We start from the raw sequence: 20492 nt of genomic DNA on the forward strand, positions 1-20492 counted from the left end.
AGTAATTATGAAATCAGTGGAAATCAACTATCTATCAGGAACCGATACAACCAAGAAAGGAATAATCTCTTTATAAAAGAAGTCGGATTCACACCGAACTTTCCACAACACAACTGTTTCTCAAAGCAAGCCGCTCCAGTTTGAGGTTTTGAAACAGAAGATGATTGGGAATGACAGAAGAAATAATATAAATATAGATTAAACAGTTTCAGAAGGTTAGGTAGCTACAAGATAAACTCCAAACGTAAGTACAAGAGTCTGAAAGGCTATTTATTGTAAGAGAAGAGATAAATTTTATCAATCCCTTGAAGTAAGGCAAAAATTGTGTAGAAAAGCTACATCCTGAAGGGAAGAGACAGAGTGGCCTACCAATGGCTACTGTAGACCTTGCCGTGGTGAGGAGTCAGATGAAATACAAACCTGGGATGGAACACGCAGCTTTTAGCTGTCACATCTATCCTCATCACACTCTGAGCACCCAGCCAGCTAGGGCCAGCTACGGCTGACCACTGATACGCTACACAGGTGATCTACAACACAGAGGGGACGCAGAGGGGAAGCAAACCCCGAGGGCACCGACTGGAGTGGACAGAGCTTCTTGGTGTTGCCCTCTGTGCTGCTGTGTGCTTCTCCAGGACAGAAGTAAAGTGGCAGGCTCCGATCCTTTGGTAGGATTCCCAGCTGGAAAAGGCGTTCATATTTGAACTCCCCCATGAATGCCAAGTGTTGATACAGACCTTTGCTGTATTAAAACTTGCATCAGCTCGTCCAAGGTGGACATGTGACACTGACAACTGAGATCTTCAAGCCAAAGATGTCATAAAATAATTTAAACCATTTCACGGAAAAAAACATATTCTGAAACATGTACTTATTGCCCAATCACAATTATTCCAGTCTCTTTCATAGAACTGCTTCTGTAAATAGTTTTTAAAAATGTATCAAATAGGTTCTCTTCCTAATAATTAATAAGAGTCAAATCTATCCCAAGTTAGGAGTTCTTCTATAGTGTCTCATTAAGCAGACACTATGATTCTATCTTCTTGTTATCTAAAAACCCATCAGATGTGTGTTCCAATGTAGAAGTGCTTTCTTTCCTCGTCATGGTAGCAAAAAGCATATCCATCATCCCCAAGGTTTCCAGTAGTTCTCTTTGGTAATCAATCTCTTTTTCTACAAGTCCTTGAAGTATCAAAAACTTCTTATCAACTATGGGGGACTGACCAATCACAGGCAGATATATATCTAAAGAGAGAGAGAAACCACGTTAGCTAGAAACATCCTCCCACCCAGTAAGTAAAAAACAATCACTAGAAAAAACTGTAAAAATAGTAAATACAAAGACACGGAAAAAATCTACTTATTTTAGATATAACATGATTTATAAGGAGCATAGCAATCCCTCTGAATAAATCTACTTCAAAAAACAAGTAAAAGTAACTATAGAAGTACAGGATAGAGGCTCTGATTAATTTTCATTTTCCCACTAAAAAAAGTTAATGGTCAGTATAGATGTCCATGAGAAAGTTTTTGAAAAATAAACCTAGTCTCATGAACTGAAACTTACACCACTGTAAGCATTTTATTCCATTTTAAAATGCATTGATATATTGGTATTATTCTTGGAGTACTGATTAAAACCAGCTATTTCAATCTAACCAATTCCAAATTTGAGTTTATTTGATACCTCTACTTTTGCAAGTATGTTGGAGTTTTCAAGTTTTATCAACTACTTACCAATAATTATTTCAGCAGCATTGATTAAAACAGGGGCAAATCTTGGCTGAGACAGATTCCTATAAAGCAAAATTTCTATTTAATAAAACTTGCATGCTTAAAAAGTTCCTTAAAATAAACTGAATTTTTCCAGCAGCTCTCTGAAAGATCAAACTAAAATAAAAGTCTCCGCGCTGACACTGTGGCGTAGTAGGTCAATGCCCAGGCCTGAAGTGTCGGCATCCCACATGGGCACCGGTTCGAGACCCAGCTGCTCCACTTCCAATCCAGCTCTCTGCTATGGCCAGGGAAAGCAGTAGAAGATGGCACAGGTCCTTGGGCCCCTGCACCCGCGTGAGAGACCCGGAAGAAACTCCTGGCTCCTGGCTTCAGACTGGCACAGCTCTGGCCATTGTAGCCAACTGGGGACTGAACCCTCGGATGGAAGATCTCTCTCTCTCTCTCTCTCTGCCTCTCCTCTCTGTGTGTAACTCTTTCAATTAAATAAATAAATCTTTAAAAAAAAAAAAAAGAAAAAACAATAAAAGTCTCTTAGTGAGAAGACTTCAGACACAAAATACAAGCATTTCATAAAAATAAAACACACCTTATCAAAAAATTAAGAACACGGCTGATTTCCTTTTCATCCCGACCGGCCAGGGCATTGGCGAGCACTCCTCTTCGACTGAGTTCCTTTATGATGGAAACTGTAATCTCGGGTGTCTTTAAGGAACAACTGGGCTAGAAAAATTTTCAGAGCCAACATCAACAGGAAAGACAGCACAAGAAAACAGTCATTATTTGTTGAACAGGTTTTTACCTTCCCCTTTGCAAGTCACAGTAATGTACACAGCAAGGAATGAAGGAATGAATTCTTTTAAAAGTGCTCCTTACTTGGCATCATGCTGTAGCACAAGTGGGTTAACGCCCTGGCCTGAAGCACTGGCATCCCATATGGGCGCCGGTTCTAGTCCCGGCTGCTCCATTTCTGATCCAGCTCTCTGCTATGGCCTGGGAAAGCAGAAGATGGCCCAAGTCCTTGGGCCCCTGCACCCACGTGGGAGACCCGGAAGAAGCTCTGGCTCCTGGCTCCGGATCAGCACAGCTCTGGCCGTTGCGGCCAACTGGGGAGTGAACCCTCGGATGGAAAACCTCTCTCTCTCTGCCTCTCCTCTCTCTCTGTGTAACTCTTTCAAATAAATAAATAAATCTTAAAAAAAAAAAAAGTGCTCCTCACTCACCTCAAGGACTCGGTCAAGCGCTTTAGAGATCCGAAAATTCTTCAGATCCCTATCATACAATTCTAGGTGTTTCTTTGCTGGCCTGTTGATCGAAATGTCATCCTGTATGGAAAAGCAAATTCATAGTGGAGAAAAATCACTATTTGCATGAAGTTCCACTCAAACTAAACTTTCATAATAAAGTAGCATTTCTAAAAATCAGAGTGCCTCTAAACTATATCACATGTCCTTACTCTGTTAGGATTTTAATATACACAAAATACAGTTGCCTCAATTCTGGGCAAAAATGACTCAGTTTCAATCTCTACATGGCAGGCAGTGTGACTTGGTAGAAAGAGAAAAAATATGTTAAAAGACACTGAGATCTCATCCCAACAACTCTGGATACTAGCAACACACCTGGACCAATCACAACATCCTAGTATCTTCATCTTTTCAAGCACCAGATGGGGACATTATTGGCTCTGCCACTTTGCAGGGTTGTTGAGATCAAATCAGAAGGGATGTGAAAGGCACTAGTGTGAGTCTGGTAAAGCACTACAACATTATGCTATGACCCAATAAAGCAATCATATGCCCCATGATGCATCAGGAATGTCCCCAACTCAGCAATCTGTAGACAACTGTGATGTAGAGAAAAGCATCCTTTCCAGGAACATGCAGAGATGGAACTGGCTACACTAAGAAATTTCATTTTGTAAACAAATATGAGACAAACAAAGATACCCGCTGCTTCATGTAATTTTTTCCTTTAATAAAGGTTCGATACGCAGGCCGTCTTCTACTGGGCAGAGACTCCTTCTTTGCTTCAGATTTTCGATGTTTAACATTCAGAATTCCATTGGTCATTCCTACAACTATGGTCTCGTCTTCATGCTAATGGCAATGAGAAAAATTAGTTAGTGTATTCCTAACTCATAATTTGTACTGCCTTTACTTCAAAATAGTGTGTTTTCTGCTTATCTTAAACTGCACCAATAGTTCCATTCAGACAGGGAAACTCTGCCTAACAATGATCTACACAAAATGTTAGCAGAACCAGTTTTTCCTCTAGGATTCCCCTATGTTTTATAGAACTCTAATTATAATTGCTATACAATATCACTGGCAAAGTTTGTAAAACAGATAATATAGCATCTTGGAAAAGTTTCAAAATAATTTTTCTGCTTCCTCATATTAGAAAAAGAATAAAACAGTGGAAATTTTCCCTAGTCTTGTTAAAGAAAACATTTTTAAATTTTAAATTAGCTTTGCCACGGGGCCAGTGCTGTGGCGCAGCAGGTTGACACCCTGGCTTAAAGCGCCGGCATGCTATATGGGACCCGGTTCGAGACCCAGCTGCTCACTTCCGATCCAGCTCTCTGCTATGACCTGGGAAAGCAGTGGAAGATGGCCCAAGTGCTTGGGCTCCTGCACCAGCATGGGAGACCCGGAAGAAGCTCTTGGCTCCTGGCCCTGAATCGGCACAGCTGCAGCCACTGCGGCCAATTGGGGAGTGAATCATCAGATGGAAGACCTCTCTGTCTGTCTGTCTGTCTCTGTGTAACTCTGACTTTCAAATAAATAAGTGAATCTTTAAAAAAAAAAAAAAAAAAAAAGTTAGCTTTGCCTCTTTCCATACAGATTTCTATGAAAAATACGAAAATACCCTCCTGTGTGTAAGCGGCTCCTCACAAAACTTGACAGAAAGAAGTCAGAAAAGAAAAGCAGGTAATTTACTTTGTTGCCCCTCAACATCTCACCGTGGATTCTCGCTCAGTGTCTACTTGCCTTCCTGGAGTTTTACCACACCTGGAGTTAATGAACTGGAAACCCAAAGAAGCCCTAAAATGCCAGTTTTAACTGAAAAGGCTGGTAACATCTTTAAAAAGAGCTAAAGTACTTACCGAAAGTGCAAGGCTCAAAATTGAAGCTGCATAATCGAAACTGTGGACTACTTTGTAGGAAGTTGTGCTATACACTTTCACCTTCCTGATAAGAAAGAAAAGCTTTGTCACAAGTCATCTTGGAAATGAGCATAAAATGCAAAGTTCCTATTTTCTGAAAACTCAAGAATATTAAAATTTATACACTAATAAAAAATGATTAATAATTTTAATCCCAAATTATTTCATCACTAAATTCCCTAAAAAATGAACTGTATTTTAGCACTAACTATAAGATTTGTATTTAAAGATCTTAACTAGCTACTTATAAAAGAAACCAAATGCCGGCGCCGCGGCTCAATAGGCTAATCCTCCGCCTTGCGGCGCCGGCACACCAGGTTCTAGTCCCGGTTGGGGCACCGGATTCTGTCCCGGTTGCCCCTCTTCCAAGCCAGCTCTCTGCTGTGGCCTGGGAAGGCAGTGGAGGATGGCCCAAGTGCTTGGGCCCTGCACCCGCATGGGAGACCAGGAGAAACACCTGGCTCCTGGCTTCGGATCGGCGCAGCGCCGGCCGCAGCGACCATTGGAGGGTGAACCAATGGTAAAGGAAGACCTTTCTCTCTGTCTCTCTCTCTCACTGTCCACTCTGCCTGTCAAAAAATAAAATAAATAAAAAATAAAAAAATAAAAGAAACCAAAGGACACACCAGGAACCACTGAACCACTGTCACTTGGAGATAAAATTCTGGTCTAAAAAAAAGTTTCGGGGCTGGTGCTGAGGTACAGTGGGTTAATGCCCTGGCCTGAAGCCCCGGCATTCCATATGGGCGCCGGTTCGAGACTCAGCTGTTCCACTTCCAATCCAGCTCTCTGCTATGGCCTGGGAAAGCAGTAGAAGATGGCCCAAGTGCTTGGACCCCTGCACCCATGTGGGAGACCCGGAAGAAGCTCCTGGCTCCTGGCTTCAGATCAGTGCAGCTCTGGCCTTTGTGGCAAATTGGGGAGTGAACCAGCAAATGGAAAACCTGTCTCTCTCTCTCTCGCTCTCGCTCTGCCTCTCCTCTCTCTGTAACTCTTGACTTTCAAATAAATAAATAAAGTTTCGATGAAAGCACCCTGGGAAGTCAAAAGAGCAGTGTTTCTCTACCCCAGCACTTAAGACATTTTCAGAGAATTCTTTGTTCATAGGAATCTATTCTGTGTACTGTAGGGCATTTAGCATCATCCCTGGTCTCATAAGCTCAAGTTGTGACAAAACCAAAAATGTCTCCAAATATTGCTCTGGGGAACAGAAACCACTCTGGTTTGAGAACCACTGCAAACAGAGTCAACTAACACTTAGCTTTTTAGGGACACTTCTAAAAACCAAGTCCCAAATCACTAACACTATTTCAGAGAATCTGCCGTATATTTACACAACAAATTCCTAAGAATGATAAAAATTTTCTAGCTTTTAGAATATTTACATTTTTTAATAAACATGCTGAAATCAAATCTTTTCCCAACAGCGGAAAATAAAATAAAATGATTAATAAATGAATATAAGTAAATCCTAGAAGTATGCTATAGTTCTTGCCAAATTGTGGCTACCAGCACTTAAACTTGACTAGCGAGGAAGAGGAACTGAATTTATTTTAATTAAATTTTAAAACTGAAAAAATATAATAGTATAAATTATTATACTTGTTTTAGATACCTAATTTCTATTTTACACTGATTTCATATTGAAATGATATTTTATATATTATACTTATCTTTATATGAGATATTGGGCTAACCCAAATACATTACTGGAATCAATTTTACCTAGATTTTTTTTAATCGTTGTGAATGTGGCTACTAAATGACTTATGTGACTCACATTTTATTTCTACTGGGCTGCACTATTCTAGAATATTAACTAATGGAATAGGAAATGTCTATTTAAAATAGTAAAATCTGTACCACATTAATGTACATAAATATTCACATGAAGTTTTAAATTTTAAACAATATAAACTAGTATACTTGCACTCACAATACAAATTTTAAAATACATACACAATAATTTAAAAAATAGAATAGTTTATTTAAAAAAAGCTCACTGTTCAAATAGTTCAATATCATTGCTTAAGTACATACGTTAAAGCAATGAATTATGCCAAGGAAGGAAACTACTGACTACTTGAAAATGAAAGGTCAAAACTTTTCATCTGAACCTTTTTGCCCCTGGTGGAAATCATCAGAACATTTATCACAAATACTGATGAAATTATTCATTCTCTCAAGCAGTAAATACCTGTACACTAGGAATGCTGAACAAAGAAAATTAAACTGCTAACCTATCCAGCGAGCCAGAGAGCAATCTCTGTCCGGAGCTGCTCAGACATAAGCATGTCACAGTCTTGTGATGATTTTTCAAAGATACTAACAACTGTCCTCCTTTCAGCATGTCCCAGACTTTAACATAACGACCTCCTAGAGAACAAAAGAGCAAGCATTAGTTCAATATTCTGCACATATGTTCAAATTGTGAAAACCTGAAAAGTGGATTCTTCACTGGGCACGCCACAGCACGTGGCTGAGTCAGGGTCTCCCAAGCTGTCCCGCCTATCCCTTGCTGGGTGTGTCAATAACAATAATGATAGCCCCACCTCACAGAAGAAATTCTATAAAGATATGGAAATGATTAATGTAGATCTTATTTACTAAACATTTTGTGAATCCCAACAAAACTGAGAACTTCCCTATAATTTTACTCTGAGTTAGAAGGGTTGTTTCAGGCAATTTAATGCAATGATTTCCAAAGAAGTTTTAAGTTTGCATCTTCTCTCAACAAAATACCAGGTAGAAGTCTGGTAGTAAAAACAGCAAAAGGGGAAAAGAGGAAAGTGAAGTTCTTATCTTCTGTTCTTGGGGGACAGGGACTAGACCAATTCACAATTTGCACTCTCAAACTCACACATACAGTTCAGAGGGATGACAGTCTGAAACCACTGGTCTAGTCTACTCTCTCATTTCTGACACCTAGACACTAAGGATTGCCCATGATCACACAGTTAGGTAGTGGCACAGTGGAGAGCAGCATACAGGTAACTATCTCCCTGTTCAACTCAGTCTTATCTCCATTTCTCAAAATAACAGTAAGAAAGATACATCTGACATTATCAATGTATTTGTAAATCAAACAGGTACTTGGTAATAGAAAAAAACAGGGTAAGCAAAAAGAGAGGGGACACGCAAAGTCATGTATGTAAGTACCAAGTCCACACACTACCCTTACTTTGTTCTAATGTCAACACATTTTTACTTTATTGACAAACAAAAAGTCAAACTTCTGGTTCTGTTACGAATATGAAAATGCACTAATGTTAAACAGAGCAATAACAAAACACTCTTAGTTCCAATCTGAAGAGAGATGAATCAAGCCTTCTTTTGACTGCACATTATCTCCTCCTCTTGCACCACTGGCTATTTGCTGGGTAAGGGCATTTCAATCAAGGAAGTCACACAAAAAAACCCAGCCTGAGTCTAGATCTGAAAGAACCTGCTTTCACAAGCTGCTGCAGATCCCTCAGGCAGGAATACAGAAGGAGCACATACATTTCTGAAGTCAAAAATGACGGCACAGGGGTCAGTACATAACGTAGGTTCTTACAGTTTGGGATATTTCACATCTGCCACTTAGTCTTGGACAAACTAGTTAAAACTTTTTATTGTCTTAGTTGTAAAATTGGACATCTACCTCATGATTGTCTAGAGCATTAGAGAGAATATATATGTAACAGTACAGTCTCTGGCTTAGGTTGGGTACTCAATAAACGTTTCCCTGTACCTTTTATCAGTTGTTTATATATAACACATGCAAGTTAGGTATACACTGAGAAACTATAAATAGTAACTGGTAAGGACTTATCTGATTCAAGACCAACGATACTGATGAAAGCCACTTTTAAAAGAAATACCTGAAGATACAAGAAGACCTCCAGAAGGGAAAAGCAGAACACTCTCCACTGGCTGCCCGTGCTCCACAGAGAGAACACTCTCATTTGTTCGTGCATCAAATATCTTCACAGTATGATCATATGACCCTAAAACAACAATTTTGGTATGATGTGAGTTTCCCTGTTTAAAACAACAAAAATAACACTTGTGTGTATCCAGATAAAAACTTTATTTTTTTAAGATTTATTTATTTGAAAAGCAGAATTAAAAAGAGAGGAACACATACAGAGATCTTCCATCAGCTTGTTTACTCCCCAAATGGCCACAATGCCAGGGATGGACAAGGCCAAAGCCAGGAGCCTGGAACTCTACCCAGATCTCCTAAGTGGGTGGCAGGGACCCAGCACTCAGGCCATCCTCCACTGCCCTCCCAGGTGCATTAGCAGGAAGCTGGATCAGAAGTGGAGCAACCAGCACTTGAACCAGTGTTCATAAAAAATGTTGGCATCAGAGGTGGTAACTTAACCTGCTATGCCACAATGCTAGCCCCAAGATAAAAATTTTGTTTATTTTTACCATTGTTTTTTATTATTAATATATAACACTGCTTCTTAAAAACTTTTTAGTTAGTTTTTAACATTCAATATAGTTCACAGATACAATTTTTTTAAAAAGATTTATTTATTCACTTGAAAGGCACAATTAAGAGAAAGAGAGACAGAGAGATCTTCCACTCACTGGTTCACTCCCCAATGGCCTCAATGACTAAAGCTGGGCCAGGCATGTTGGGGCAGGGGTCCAAGGACTTGGGCCATCCTGCACTGCCCTCCCAGGCATACCAGCAGGGAGTCAGATTGGAAGTGGAGCAGCTGGGACCAGAACTGGCAGCCCACCCAAATGGGTGATGGCGCCGCAGCCATAACCCATTGCACTATAGTGCCAGTCCACATAAATACAATTCTAAGAATACAACGATATTCCTTTCTTCTACCCTCTCTCTTTTTCCCTTTTTTAGTTTTTGAGATAATATAAATTTACCTTACAGTAAAAAGGCTTAAAGCTTCACCTGATATGAAGTTTAACAAGCAGAAAGCAAAAAAGACTTGAGTTTAGGGGGACTATGGACAATGGCTATAAATAATAAGTGAATGGAAAAATGACCATTTCATCCATATACAGTAAATTTTAAAGTAATCACAGATCATTAAAACTATTGTAGTATAACACTGTTAACCACTGGTTTGACAAAGGTATAAAACAAAGGTTTCTTTTTTTTTTTTTTTTAAGATTTATTTTATTTATTTCAAAGACAGAGTTACAGAGAGGGAGAGGGAGAGGGAGAGGGAGAGGGAGAGGGAGAGGGAGAGGGAGAGGGAGAGGGAGAGGGAGAGGGAGAGGGAGAGGGAGAGGGAGAGGGAGAGGGAGAGGGAGAGGGAGAGGGAGAGGGAGAGGGAGAGGGAGAGGGAGAGGGAGAGGGAGAGGGAGAGGGAGAGGGAGAGGGAGAGGGAGAGGGAGAGGGAGAGGGAGAGGGAGAGGGAGAGGGAGAGGGAGAGGGAGAGGGAGAGGGAGAGGGAGAGGGAGAGGGAGAGGGAGAGGGAGAGGGAGAGGGAGAGGGAGAGGGAGAGGGAGAGGGAGAGGGAGAGGGAGAGGGAGAGGGAGAGGGAGAGGGAGAGGGAGAGGGAGAGGGAGAGGGAGAGGGAGAGGGAGAGGGAGAGGGAGAGGGAGAGGGAGAGGGAGAGGGAGAGGGAGAAAGAGGTCTTCCATCCACTGGTTCATTCCCCCAAATGACCGCAACAGCCAGAGCTGAGCTGATCTGAAGCCAGGAGCCAGGAGCTTCTTCCAGGTCTCCCATGTGGGTGCAGGGGCCCAAGGACTTGGTCCATCTTCTACTGCTTTTCCAGGCCATAGCAGAGGGCTGGGTCAAAAAGTTGAGCAGCCAACACTTGAACCAGAGCCCATATGGGATGCTAGCACTGCAGGACATGGCTTTAACCTGCTGGGCACAGCACCGGCCCCCAACTAAGCTTTCTACAAAACTATATTTGCAGCAATACTGATACATACAGGTATTTCTTTATTTTATTTTTATTTTTGTTTTCTTTTTGCTTTTTTAAAAAATTTTAGCTCCCACATATAAGAGAGAACATGTAGTATTTGTGTTGAGTCTGTTTCACTCAAAACGATGTCCTCTAGTTGCATCCATTTTAACGCAAATGGTCAAATTTCATTCTTTTTTAATAGCTCAATAATATTCCAATGTGTATATATACCACATTTTCTTTATTCATCCATCTGATAATGGGCACCTTGGCTGATTCCACATTTTGGCTACTGTAAAGAGTGCTGCTACAAACATGGTGGTGCTGGGGCCAGCGCTGTGGCACAGTGGGTAAAGCTGCCACTTGTGGTGCTGGCATCCCATATGGGTGTCAGTTCCTATCCTGGCTGCTCCACTTCCAGTTCAGCTCCCTGTTAATGGCCTGGGAAAAGCAGTGGAAGATGGCCCACGTACTTGGGACCCTTGTCAAACACATGGGAAATGTAGATGAAGCTCCTGGCTCAGCCCTGGCCAATATGGCCAATTGAGGAGTGAACTGGTAGATGGAAGACTTCTCTCCCTCTGTGTAACTCCTTGAACTAAACAAAATATTCTTCAAAAAATAATACAAATAAAAATAAACATGGTGGTAAAGGCATCTCTTTGATACAATGTGCTCATGTACTTTGGGTATATACCCAGTAGTGGGGTTGCTGCATCAAACAGCATGTCCACTTCTAGTTTTTTAAGAAATCTCCAGTGTTGCAGCAAGTTAAGCTGCCACCTGCAGTGCCACCATCCTAAATGAACACCAATTTAAATCCTGGCTACTCCATTTCTGACCCAGCTCCCTGCTGGATGTGCCTGGGAAAGCAGTGGAGGATGCCCCAAGTGCTTGGATCCCTGCTACCCCTGCCACCCATGTGGGAGACCTGAATGAAGCTCTTGGCTCCTGGCTTAGGTCTGGCTCAGCCCCATTTATTGCAGCCATTTGGGGAGTAAACCAGCAGATGAAGATCTCTCTCTCTCTCTCCTTCTCTCTAACTCTGCCTTCCAAAGAAACAAGTAAGTTAAAAAAAAGGGGGGGGGGGGGATCTCCATACTATTTTCCACAGTGGCTACACTAATTTAAATTTCCAAAAGAAAACCTTCCATGGAATTTTAAAGACACACATATACCCATGAAGACAGAGTACCTCCAAATGTAAAAGCACTGAACTTTACTCCAGAATCTATCCTGCTCTGATCTTAAACTATTCCTCTCGGGCCGGCGCCACGGCTCAATAGGCTAATCCTCCACCTAGCGGCACCGGCACACCGGGTTCTAGTCCCGGTCGGGGCGCTGGATTCTGTCCCGGTTGCCCCTCTTCCAGGCCAGCTCTCTGCTGTGGCCCGGGAGGGCAGTGGAGGATGGCCCAAATGCTTGGGCCCTGCACCCCATGGGAGACCAGAAGCACCTGGCTCCTGGCTTCGGATCAGCGCGGTGCACCGGCTGCAGCGTGCCGGCCGCGGTGGCATTGGAAGACCTTTCTCTCTGTCTCTTACTGTCCACTCTGCCTGTATAAAAAAAAAAAAAAAGAAAGAAAAAAAAAACTATTCCTCTCTTCAGACTACCATCCCTGCTAAATCACGGGTAAGCACAGGCACTCAGAAAGACCGTGATGTCTGCTTCCCGGCTGCTAGAACCAGGGTCCTAAGCTGTTAGGTTCTGATAGTCTATGAAGTCTTCAAGACAGCCTCAGGTTTCCAAAGACATCTGGTGGACAAGAATCACCACCAAGAGGAGAATATGAAAAACTACATGGATAATTAATCAAAAACATATTCCTTTGTAAAAACAACTGCAAAGCCTTCCACCCAAGAGTCCCATAGCTGCATTCAAGTGTATCCTTATGAGATTATCTACTTCAGGAGGGAAGAGTTCACCAACCTGTCACAAAGAGATCTGGATTCAGTTTACTGGCACAGCCACATCTCACATAATCAGAATGTTCTCTGAATGTCAGGATTTCTTTGGAGTTTGGAATATCCCATAATTTGACTGTATAGTCATCCGCCCCAGAGATCACATGGTATTTGTCAGCCGTAAAATCTACAGTATGAACTGCTCTGAAAGATCAAGGATCAGCGTATTAAAAAGCAAGAAAAAATTATAGTTCTGAAGCCGCCTAACATAGAACACTTCTTTTTCCCAAATAACTAAAAACATAGCTCAGTTTCCATAAGTGTTTATAGAGAGAAAGTATGAGAGAAAAGAAAAATCTTTAAAATGGATGTTTCTCCAGAGCCAATTAAGAAAGGTTCAATGAAGTTATTAAGAATACTAAAGAGTAGGGCCGGCGCTGTGGCTCACTTGGCTAATTCTCCGCCTGCGGCGCCGGCACCCGGGGTTCTAGTTCCGGTTGGGGTGCCGGATTCTGTCCTGGCTGCTCCTCTTCCAGTCCAGCTCTCTGCTGTGGCCCGGGAGGGCAGTGGAAGATGGCCCAAGTGCTTGGGCCCTGCACCCACATGGGAGACCAGGAGGAAGCACCTGGCTCCTGGCTTCGGATCGGCGCAGCGCTGGCCATAGTGGCCACTTGGGGGGTGAACCAACGGAAGGAAGACCTTTCTCTCTGTCTCTCTCTCTCACTGTCTAACTCTGCCTGTCAAAAAAAAAAAAAGAATACTAAACAGTAGCCTTAGAATTGTATTTTCTAACACGTTATTAATTCTACTTAGCTGTTTAATGAAAGTAAATGTTCTAAATGCTGTAGCAAAGTCACTTTTAATTTAAAAAAAAATTTTTTTTGAGTGAACTAACGGAAGGAAGACCTTTCTCTCTGACTCTTACTCTCACTATCTAACTCTGTCAAATAATAAAAAAATAGAAACAGAAAATCCAGCTTCTACAGTGACTTCCACCTGAGAGCCTCTCTGACAGCCCCAGCCTGACAGAGAGCTCATTCCTACAGGAGGGTGCTGCCCCTTCAGATCAGCGAGTCACAGCCTCAACTGCACCACGGGCCCACTGGGAAGTTAACCAAAGTGACACATTTCTCTAAATGTCCATTTCCAAAAATGCCGCATACAATTCTAGAGAATTCGTGTGTCCCATGAAACTGAACCACAAAGTTAAAAGCTGTCTTCGGACAACCAGGGAATCAAGTATAAGTAGGCACAGAACCTGCACTGAGCTGCGTTTATGCTTTTACTCACAGCCCAAACAAGAGAGCTTACAACAGAACACACAAGAGCACATGAAAACCAGCTGCCTCATACTTTGTGTGGCCTTCAAACTGTCTGAGCGGAGCCCTCCCACCGATGTCAAACAGCTGAACTCCACCGTCTTCGCCGCCAGCCACCAGCAACCTGCCGTCCTGCCGAAAAGTGGCACAGTAGGCTGTGTCTTTAAATCGGGAAAAAGTTTTTATGGGTTCTTGGGAATATCGGCCATAAATGTGTATCTACAAGATAAAAAAGCAGTATGTCATCAGACGGCTCAAGACAGGTAGTGAATACACAAAAGAAAAGAAATGGAAATGGAATACGGTACTTACTCTCGAGGAAGCCGTGACAGCATAATTATACGGAGGCTGCGGAGAAAAGTCTACTTTTGTCACTGCACCAAACTCCTTAATCTGAACAGGGGTCTTAATGAAAAAGAACAGAGTATTAAGAGAATTGCAGCTGCTAAGACCTATTCAGACATTATATAATTTCTCACTGACCATTCCTTTTGGTTCTTAGTAATATTTATTAAGTGGTATTTAAGTACAGAATGAAAGCAAAAAGGTTCATATCCCATCATCCAGACCATCCCTACTGCCATTAAAGCAAATTTTAAAATGGCTAGAAAGCCACACCCAATTGTCTCTTCAGCTGTTGAGCTTTCTGCAATCCCTACCAGACCAAGAAGCAATTCCTACCAGACCAAGAAAATGTTATGCCCATACCAGTGTACATTTAAACACGCATTTTTTTTCTTGTTATTTATGGATTTGAAAGTCAGAGTTACAGAGAGTGAGAGAGAGAGACAGAGAGAGGTCCTCCATCCACTGGTTCATTCACCAGATGGCCACAACTGCCAGGGTTGGGCCAAGCCAGAGCCAGGAGCCAGGATCTTCTTCTAGGTCTCCCATGTGGGTGACAGGGGCCCAAGCACTTGAGCCATCTGCTGCTGCTTTTCCAGGCACATTAGTAGGGAGCTCGACTAGAAGAGGAGTAGCTGGGACAGGAACGGGCACCCATATTGGATGCCAGCACTGCAGGCAGCGGCTTAACCTGCTATGCCACAATACCAGTCCTAAACACACATTTTTAAATGACAAAAAATGATTGCCTCATGCAGACCATTGCACATCTTGCATCTTTTTGTAACTTAATAACATGTCTCAGCTAATTTTTCATATGCGCAAGAGATTCCCCACTGTGACACATCATCAATCCACTACCAATGAACATAGATTTTTCAAGATTTCTATTACAAGTAACACCTCAATGAACATTTTTACACATACATTTTAGCAAACTTGGAGAGTATATCCACTGAATATATTTCAAGTTGTGAAAGGAGAAGGCCTAAGTGTATGTGCCTCTTAAAATCCTGACACATATTGCCAAACTGCCTCTCCACAGTCTGTATGAATTGCCCTCTGTCAGGTAACGATTAAAATGTTTCAATTATGCCACTAAGATAGATGCAAAATAGTATCTGAATTATTGTCTTAACTTGCATGTCTTTATTTGTGAGTGAAGTTGAGGCTTTTTCAATATATTTATTGGTCATTTATGTTTCTTTTCTTTTTTTTTTCACAAACCTATCAGTCCTAAGCTTTGTCCATTTTTCTACTGAAATGTTCACTTTTCAAAAAAAATTATTTGTAAGGCTTTTTAGATGCTAAGAACTGGGGCCGGCATTCTGATGTGAAGGTTAAGCCACGGCCTGCAATGTCAGCATCCCATATGGGTGCTGGTTCAAGTCCCTGCTGTTCCACTTCTGATCCAGCTCCCTGCTAATTTGCCTAGGAAAGCAGAGGAAGATGGCCCAAGTGCTTGGGCCTCTGTACCCACGTGGGAGACCCAGAAGAAGCTCTGAGCTCCTGGCTTTGGAATGGCCTAGCCCCAGCTGGCCATTTGGTGAGTGAACCCAGCAGATGAAAGATCTGTCTGTCTCTCCCTCTCTGTAACTCTGCCTTTCAAATAAATAAAATAAATCTTAAAAAAGAAAAAAAATGCTAAGAACTAATTCTACACCACTTCTTCATTTCTTCCTTAGATTAACAAAGGCTTGAAAATATCTTCTTACAAAGATTCAAATTCTAAAATGTAATTCACTTGGCACTGTTTAATCATCCGTTCTGTGTCAGGTACTTATATGGTTAAACTGATCAGGCAGTTTGGACTTATATATAAAATTCCAGGAAAAACAGGTATCAAATTATCTGCCCCAACTATAAGCTGATAGACTGCTTTTAATAACCCATTCTGTCAGAGCACCCAAAGCATGGAATACTGCTGAGGAACTGCATAAACACAAACCCCCTCTTCCTTCATCACCTCCCGTACTCACCTTATAGTTGTTCCAGTACAGGGTGTCCTGAGTGATTTTTTCACCAAGTATAGGGTAAGTCTGAATAGCTACAGGCTTATAACCAGCCATGATTTCATATATCTGCACTGTTGTCCAGGGTCAATAGTTTGGAACTAATGTTAGAAATAATTATAGTGATTGCCTTAAGTCTGAAAGAGAAGACAATTTATATGAACATATTATTTATAAACTTTTACAGTTACAATATTCACTATGCCTTCCTTCACCTCTGAATGGAAGTTTACAGATGAGTACCCACAAACCATTTCAGCATAGCCCAGAAGAGACTGTCTGCAGCTGGAAGCGGGAATAATACAAGCAAGGGCTACCACACGGCATCATCTACTCAGTCACACACTGAGGCTGCACACAGCGTTCTCACCTAACAACCAGCTTACAACACTTGAGAACAAGGCTGGCTCAACCTTGCAGCAGCTAAACTAGAGAGAAGCACACTGGATTACTGTTCACTTTTTTTTAGTTTTTATTTAACTATTTGGAAGCAGAATGAAACACAGAAAGAGAGAGAGAGATAAAGACAGGGAGAGAGTGCGCCACCATCCACTGTCTTCCAGGTGTATTAGCAGGAAGCAGGAGCAGAGGGGAGGCAGGACTGGACCTCAGGCACTGAGGTAAGGGATGCTGGTATGCAGCAGCTTAACTCACTGTACCACAACATCTGCCCCTACTGTTCATAGTTTTGACAACAGGAAACATTGAGGTAAAGCTGCAAATACAAAAACATCCCGAAACTAAGCTAAAGATGGCATTTAATCTGTAAGAGGATGGTCCAGGACTTGATTTACCAAAAATCTAAAGATGGTACAAGAGGAAAGCAAAGTTAATATTCTTTTTTTTTTTTTTTTTAAGATCTATTTTATTTATTTCAAAGAGTTACAGAGAGATGTAGAGAGAGGTCTTCCATCTGCTGGTTCACTCCCCAGAGAGCCACAACAGCCAGAGCTGGGTAGATCCAAAGCCAGGAGCCTCTTCTGGGTCTTCCACATGGGTGCAGGGACCCAAGGGCTTGGGCCAACTTGCACAGCTTTCCCAGGCCATAGCAGAGAGCTTGATCGGAAGTGGAGCAGCTGGGACACAAACCAGTGTCCACATGGGATGCCAGTGCCACAGGCAGAGCCTTAACCTACTATGCCACAGCACCCGACCTGCAGGGTCAATATTCTAATGTAGATGTTTAAATTAAATTTAAGGATCCAGCACTTGTGGTGCAGGGGGTTAAGCTGCTGCTTTCAAAGTCAGCATCCGATACTGAGTCACAGTTGCTCTGCTTCCTACCCAGCTCCCTGCTAACACACCTGGGGAAGGCAGTGGAAGATGGCCCAAGTGCTTGGACCCCTGCCATCCATGTGGGAAATCAGGGTAGTAGTTCCTGGCTCCTGGCTTCAGCCTGGTCCAGATCTGGCTTTTGCAGCCACTTGGCAGTAAACCAACAGATGGAAGATTTCTCTCTCTCTCTCACTCTGCCTTTCAAATTAATAAATATGTTTTTAAAATAAAATTTCAAGCTTAAAATGAAAAGGTAATGTTTTGCTATAGGACCTTAAAACTAGGTTAATTTAAAAATAGGACACAAAACAGTAATAAAGCAATTCTGAAATTAAATTCTAAATTAAAGTGACAGAATAGGATAAAAATAAAACTTTGAACAAATGTGTAATTAAGTCAAATCATCTTTCAGAACTATTTGATTGCAAAAGAGATTCAATGTTATCAAGTAAATAATTGCAATGATGCTACTCCTCATCTATTCCCAAAAGCCTGAAAAGATCAGTAACATCAAAACAGGGGCCGCCGCCTGCAGTGCTGGCATACCATATGGGCGTCAGTTCAAGTCCCAGCTGCTCCACTTCCGATCCAGCTCTCTGCTATGTCCTGGGAAAGCAGTAGAGAATGGTCCAAGTTCTTGGGCCCCTGCATCCATGTGGGAGACCCAGAAGAATCTCCTGTCTCCTGGCTTCAGATCGGCACAGTTCCAGCCGCTGTGGCCAACTGGGGAGTGAACCAGTGGATGGAAGACCTCCACCTCTCTGCCTCTCTGTAACTCTGCCTTTCAAATAAATAAAATAAACCTTTGGGAAAAAAAATCAAAACAGCAGGCAGTTGAGTTTTTGACCATTCAAGCACCTGTAACATGCAGGACACACCAGTCTAGGCTCTAGGGATACAATGGTGAGGGAGAGACCGGCGGGTACACTCACACTCCACAGTAGACTCCGAGCCAGGCATCTAGACTCAGCTTTGACCTCCTCAGCCCTAGCAGCCAGAGTGCTAACAAGATCTGCTAATTTCACCTCCTGACTTCCTCTCTCCTGCCAGGGCCTTAACTCAGTGGAACTGCACATCCACTGGAACAGCACAAGGCCACTGCAAGGTCTCCCGGACTCCTCCATCTGCCTTCCACAGTCACCACTTGGCCTCTGCTTTGTTACAAAATCTACCACTGCTCAGAAAAACGGGCCAAGCCCTCAACATGACGCTAAGGCCCTCTGTGGCCCGGCCCTGGCTGCACTTCCCAGCCTCATGTCTTCTTCCCAACAGATTACAGTTCCCTTTACACAGAGCATTCTTTCTGATCTCATGTCTTTGCTCACCTGTGGCTCTCTGCCAGGAATGTCCTTTCCTTTCCTTTGTATCATCTAAGGTCCCATTCAGGGTCACATCCTCCAGGAAACCACCTTGGACCCATAGTAAATATTATAGACCTTGCCAACAAGCAAAATGGAGAATATTGGGAAATTATCCATATGGCAAGAAAGGAAAAAAATCTTTCTGAATCTTTATTAATGACCTCCCTAAAATAAGTAATTTATGACGGAGAATGAATTCTTTTAGGGAAAAGGATAACATTTTACTTAACTCAAGTTCAAAGTCAGTGTTTTCTTTCCTTTTCTAAGATTTACCCATTCATTTGAAAGCAGAGTTACAGAGAGGCAGAGAGAGAGAGAGAGAGAGAGAGAGGTCTTCCATCCGCTGGTTCACTCCCCAACTGGCCACAACGGACATAGCTGTGCCGATCTTAAGCCAGGAGCCAGGAGCTTCCTCCAGGTATCACACGCGGGTGCAGGGGCCCAAGGACTTGGACCATCTTCTGCATTCCCAGGCCATAGTAAAACTGGTTCGGAAGTGGAGCAGCTGGGACCCAACCCGGCGCCCATATGGGATGCCGACACTGCAGGCGGCGGCCCCCAAAGTTAGTGTTTTCCATCATCAAACAGATTACAAAAGCTCGTCTTTAATTTCATTCTTGGCTCACTGGACACACAGAAAACACTCACCGGGCCAGACCTGCGCCCCCTCCATCTCCACCCGGCCTGTCACTGTAGAAAGTGGATAAACAACGGGCACCTAACTGCCTGGTGAGAAGTACTTGAAGACTTCCCAGGAACAAGTGAGAAGCGGGAGCAGCGGTCTGCAGGTTACAACGCCACGATCAGGAGCGGGGACGGGAGGACCGCACAGTGCAAACAGCAGGATCGGGGAGCGGTCCACACAAGGCAGCACCGAACACAAGCCGTGAGGAACCAACTCAAAGTGCAGAAGAGGAAGGTTTTTAATTCTACCGCACAGGCTTCCGAAAACCGGACCTGGAAGTATCACAGGGAAACCGTCTCATCTCATCGGCGCGAGGGCAGGGAAGGGGCCATTCGCAACTCAAGGACCTCCCAAGCCAAGATAGGAAACTATCCCGTGCCTCGAAGAAGTGCCGACTGCTCCAGGGACTAAGAACGATGGACGAGACGGCGTGATAGCGGAGGAAAACCTAGGTCCAAGCTAAACTGCAAGGGTTCCCAGAAGCCGGGGAAGGAGTGCGAGCTGCTCTCGTGCGCCGCCTCGGAAGCCCCAGGGGAGCATGCCAGATGCCACAGCAAGGCCCGGGGTACATCTGGGCTACTCTCGATGGCAGCCGCCTTCACCTACCTCCGCTGGGCCCCCACGGTCCGCCGACGCACCCGGGCTCCAAAGACAACTTTTCGGTCCCTGCAAGTTCCCTACCCGAACGGTTCTGGAGAGCTTGCGCAAAATCACGCGGATCCACCAGGAGTCGCCGACACGCACGGCACACCCGGCGTCGCGCGAAGATGACGTAAGCGGCGCATGCTCCCGAGCAGCTCGCAGGC

General features: G+C 43.1%; 1 protein-coding gene across 5 annotated transcripts; it reads right to left on the reverse strand.

Moving 5' to 3' along the window:
- Positions 1 to 249: 249 nt before the first annotated feature.
- On the reverse strand, positions 250 to 20486 carry UTP15 (UTP15 small subunit processome component). Of its 5 annotated transcripts, XM_070056556.1 has the most exons (15): positions 20293 to 20460; positions 18966 to 19076; positions 18187 to 18443; positions 16333 to 16502; positions 14321 to 14413; positions 14043 to 14227; positions 12715 to 12893; positions 8767 to 8892; positions 7144 to 7279; positions 4844 to 4928; positions 3684 to 3833; positions 2958 to 3059; positions 2324 to 2457; positions 1738 to 1796; positions 250 to 1245 (listed from the first exon to the last, which is right to left on the reverse strand). In XM_070056556.1, exons 4-15 carry the CDS (start codon positions 16420 to 16422, stop codon positions 1028 to 1030), a joined length of 1557 nt encoding a protein of 518 aa, XP_069912657.1. In that variant the 5' UTR covers positions 16423 to 16502; positions 18187 to 18443; positions 18966 to 19076; positions 20293 to 20460; the 3' UTR covers positions 250 to 1027. The 5 variants fall into 5 exon arrangements, with proteins under 5 accessions (XP_069912657.1, XP_051689223.1, XP_051689224.1 ...); XM_051833263.2 differs by lacking the exon at positions 18966 to 19076 and having other exon boundaries at positions 20293 to 20464; XM_051833264.2 differs by lacking the exon at positions 18187 to 18443 and having other exon boundaries at positions 20293 to 20464.
- Positions 20487 to 20492: the final 6 nt, after the last annotated feature.

The sequence above is a fragment of the Oryctolagus cuniculus genome, chromosome 14 (genome assembly GCF_964237555.1).
Source record: "Oryctolagus cuniculus chromosome 14, mOryCun1.1, whole genome shotgun sequence".
NCBI lineage: Eukaryota > Metazoa > Chordata > Mammalia > Lagomorpha > Leporidae > Oryctolagus > Oryctolagus cuniculus.

Excerpts from the sequence above, each read along its gene's own strand:
- UTP15 (XM_051833262.2), bottom strand. The coding sequence starts at position 16,422 with ATGGCTGGTTATAAGCCTGTAGCTATTCAGACTTACCCTATACTTGGT. Across the intron at positions 7,280-8,766 it reads AGGTCTTCTTGTATCTTCAG|GAGGTCGTTATGTTAAAGTC; the intron begins GTATTTCTTTTA and ends TTTGTTCTCTAG. Across the intron at positions 1,246-1,737 it reads TGCTGCTGAAATAATTATTG|ATATATATCTGCCTGTGATT; the intron begins GTAAGTAGTTGA and ends CTCTCTCTTTAG.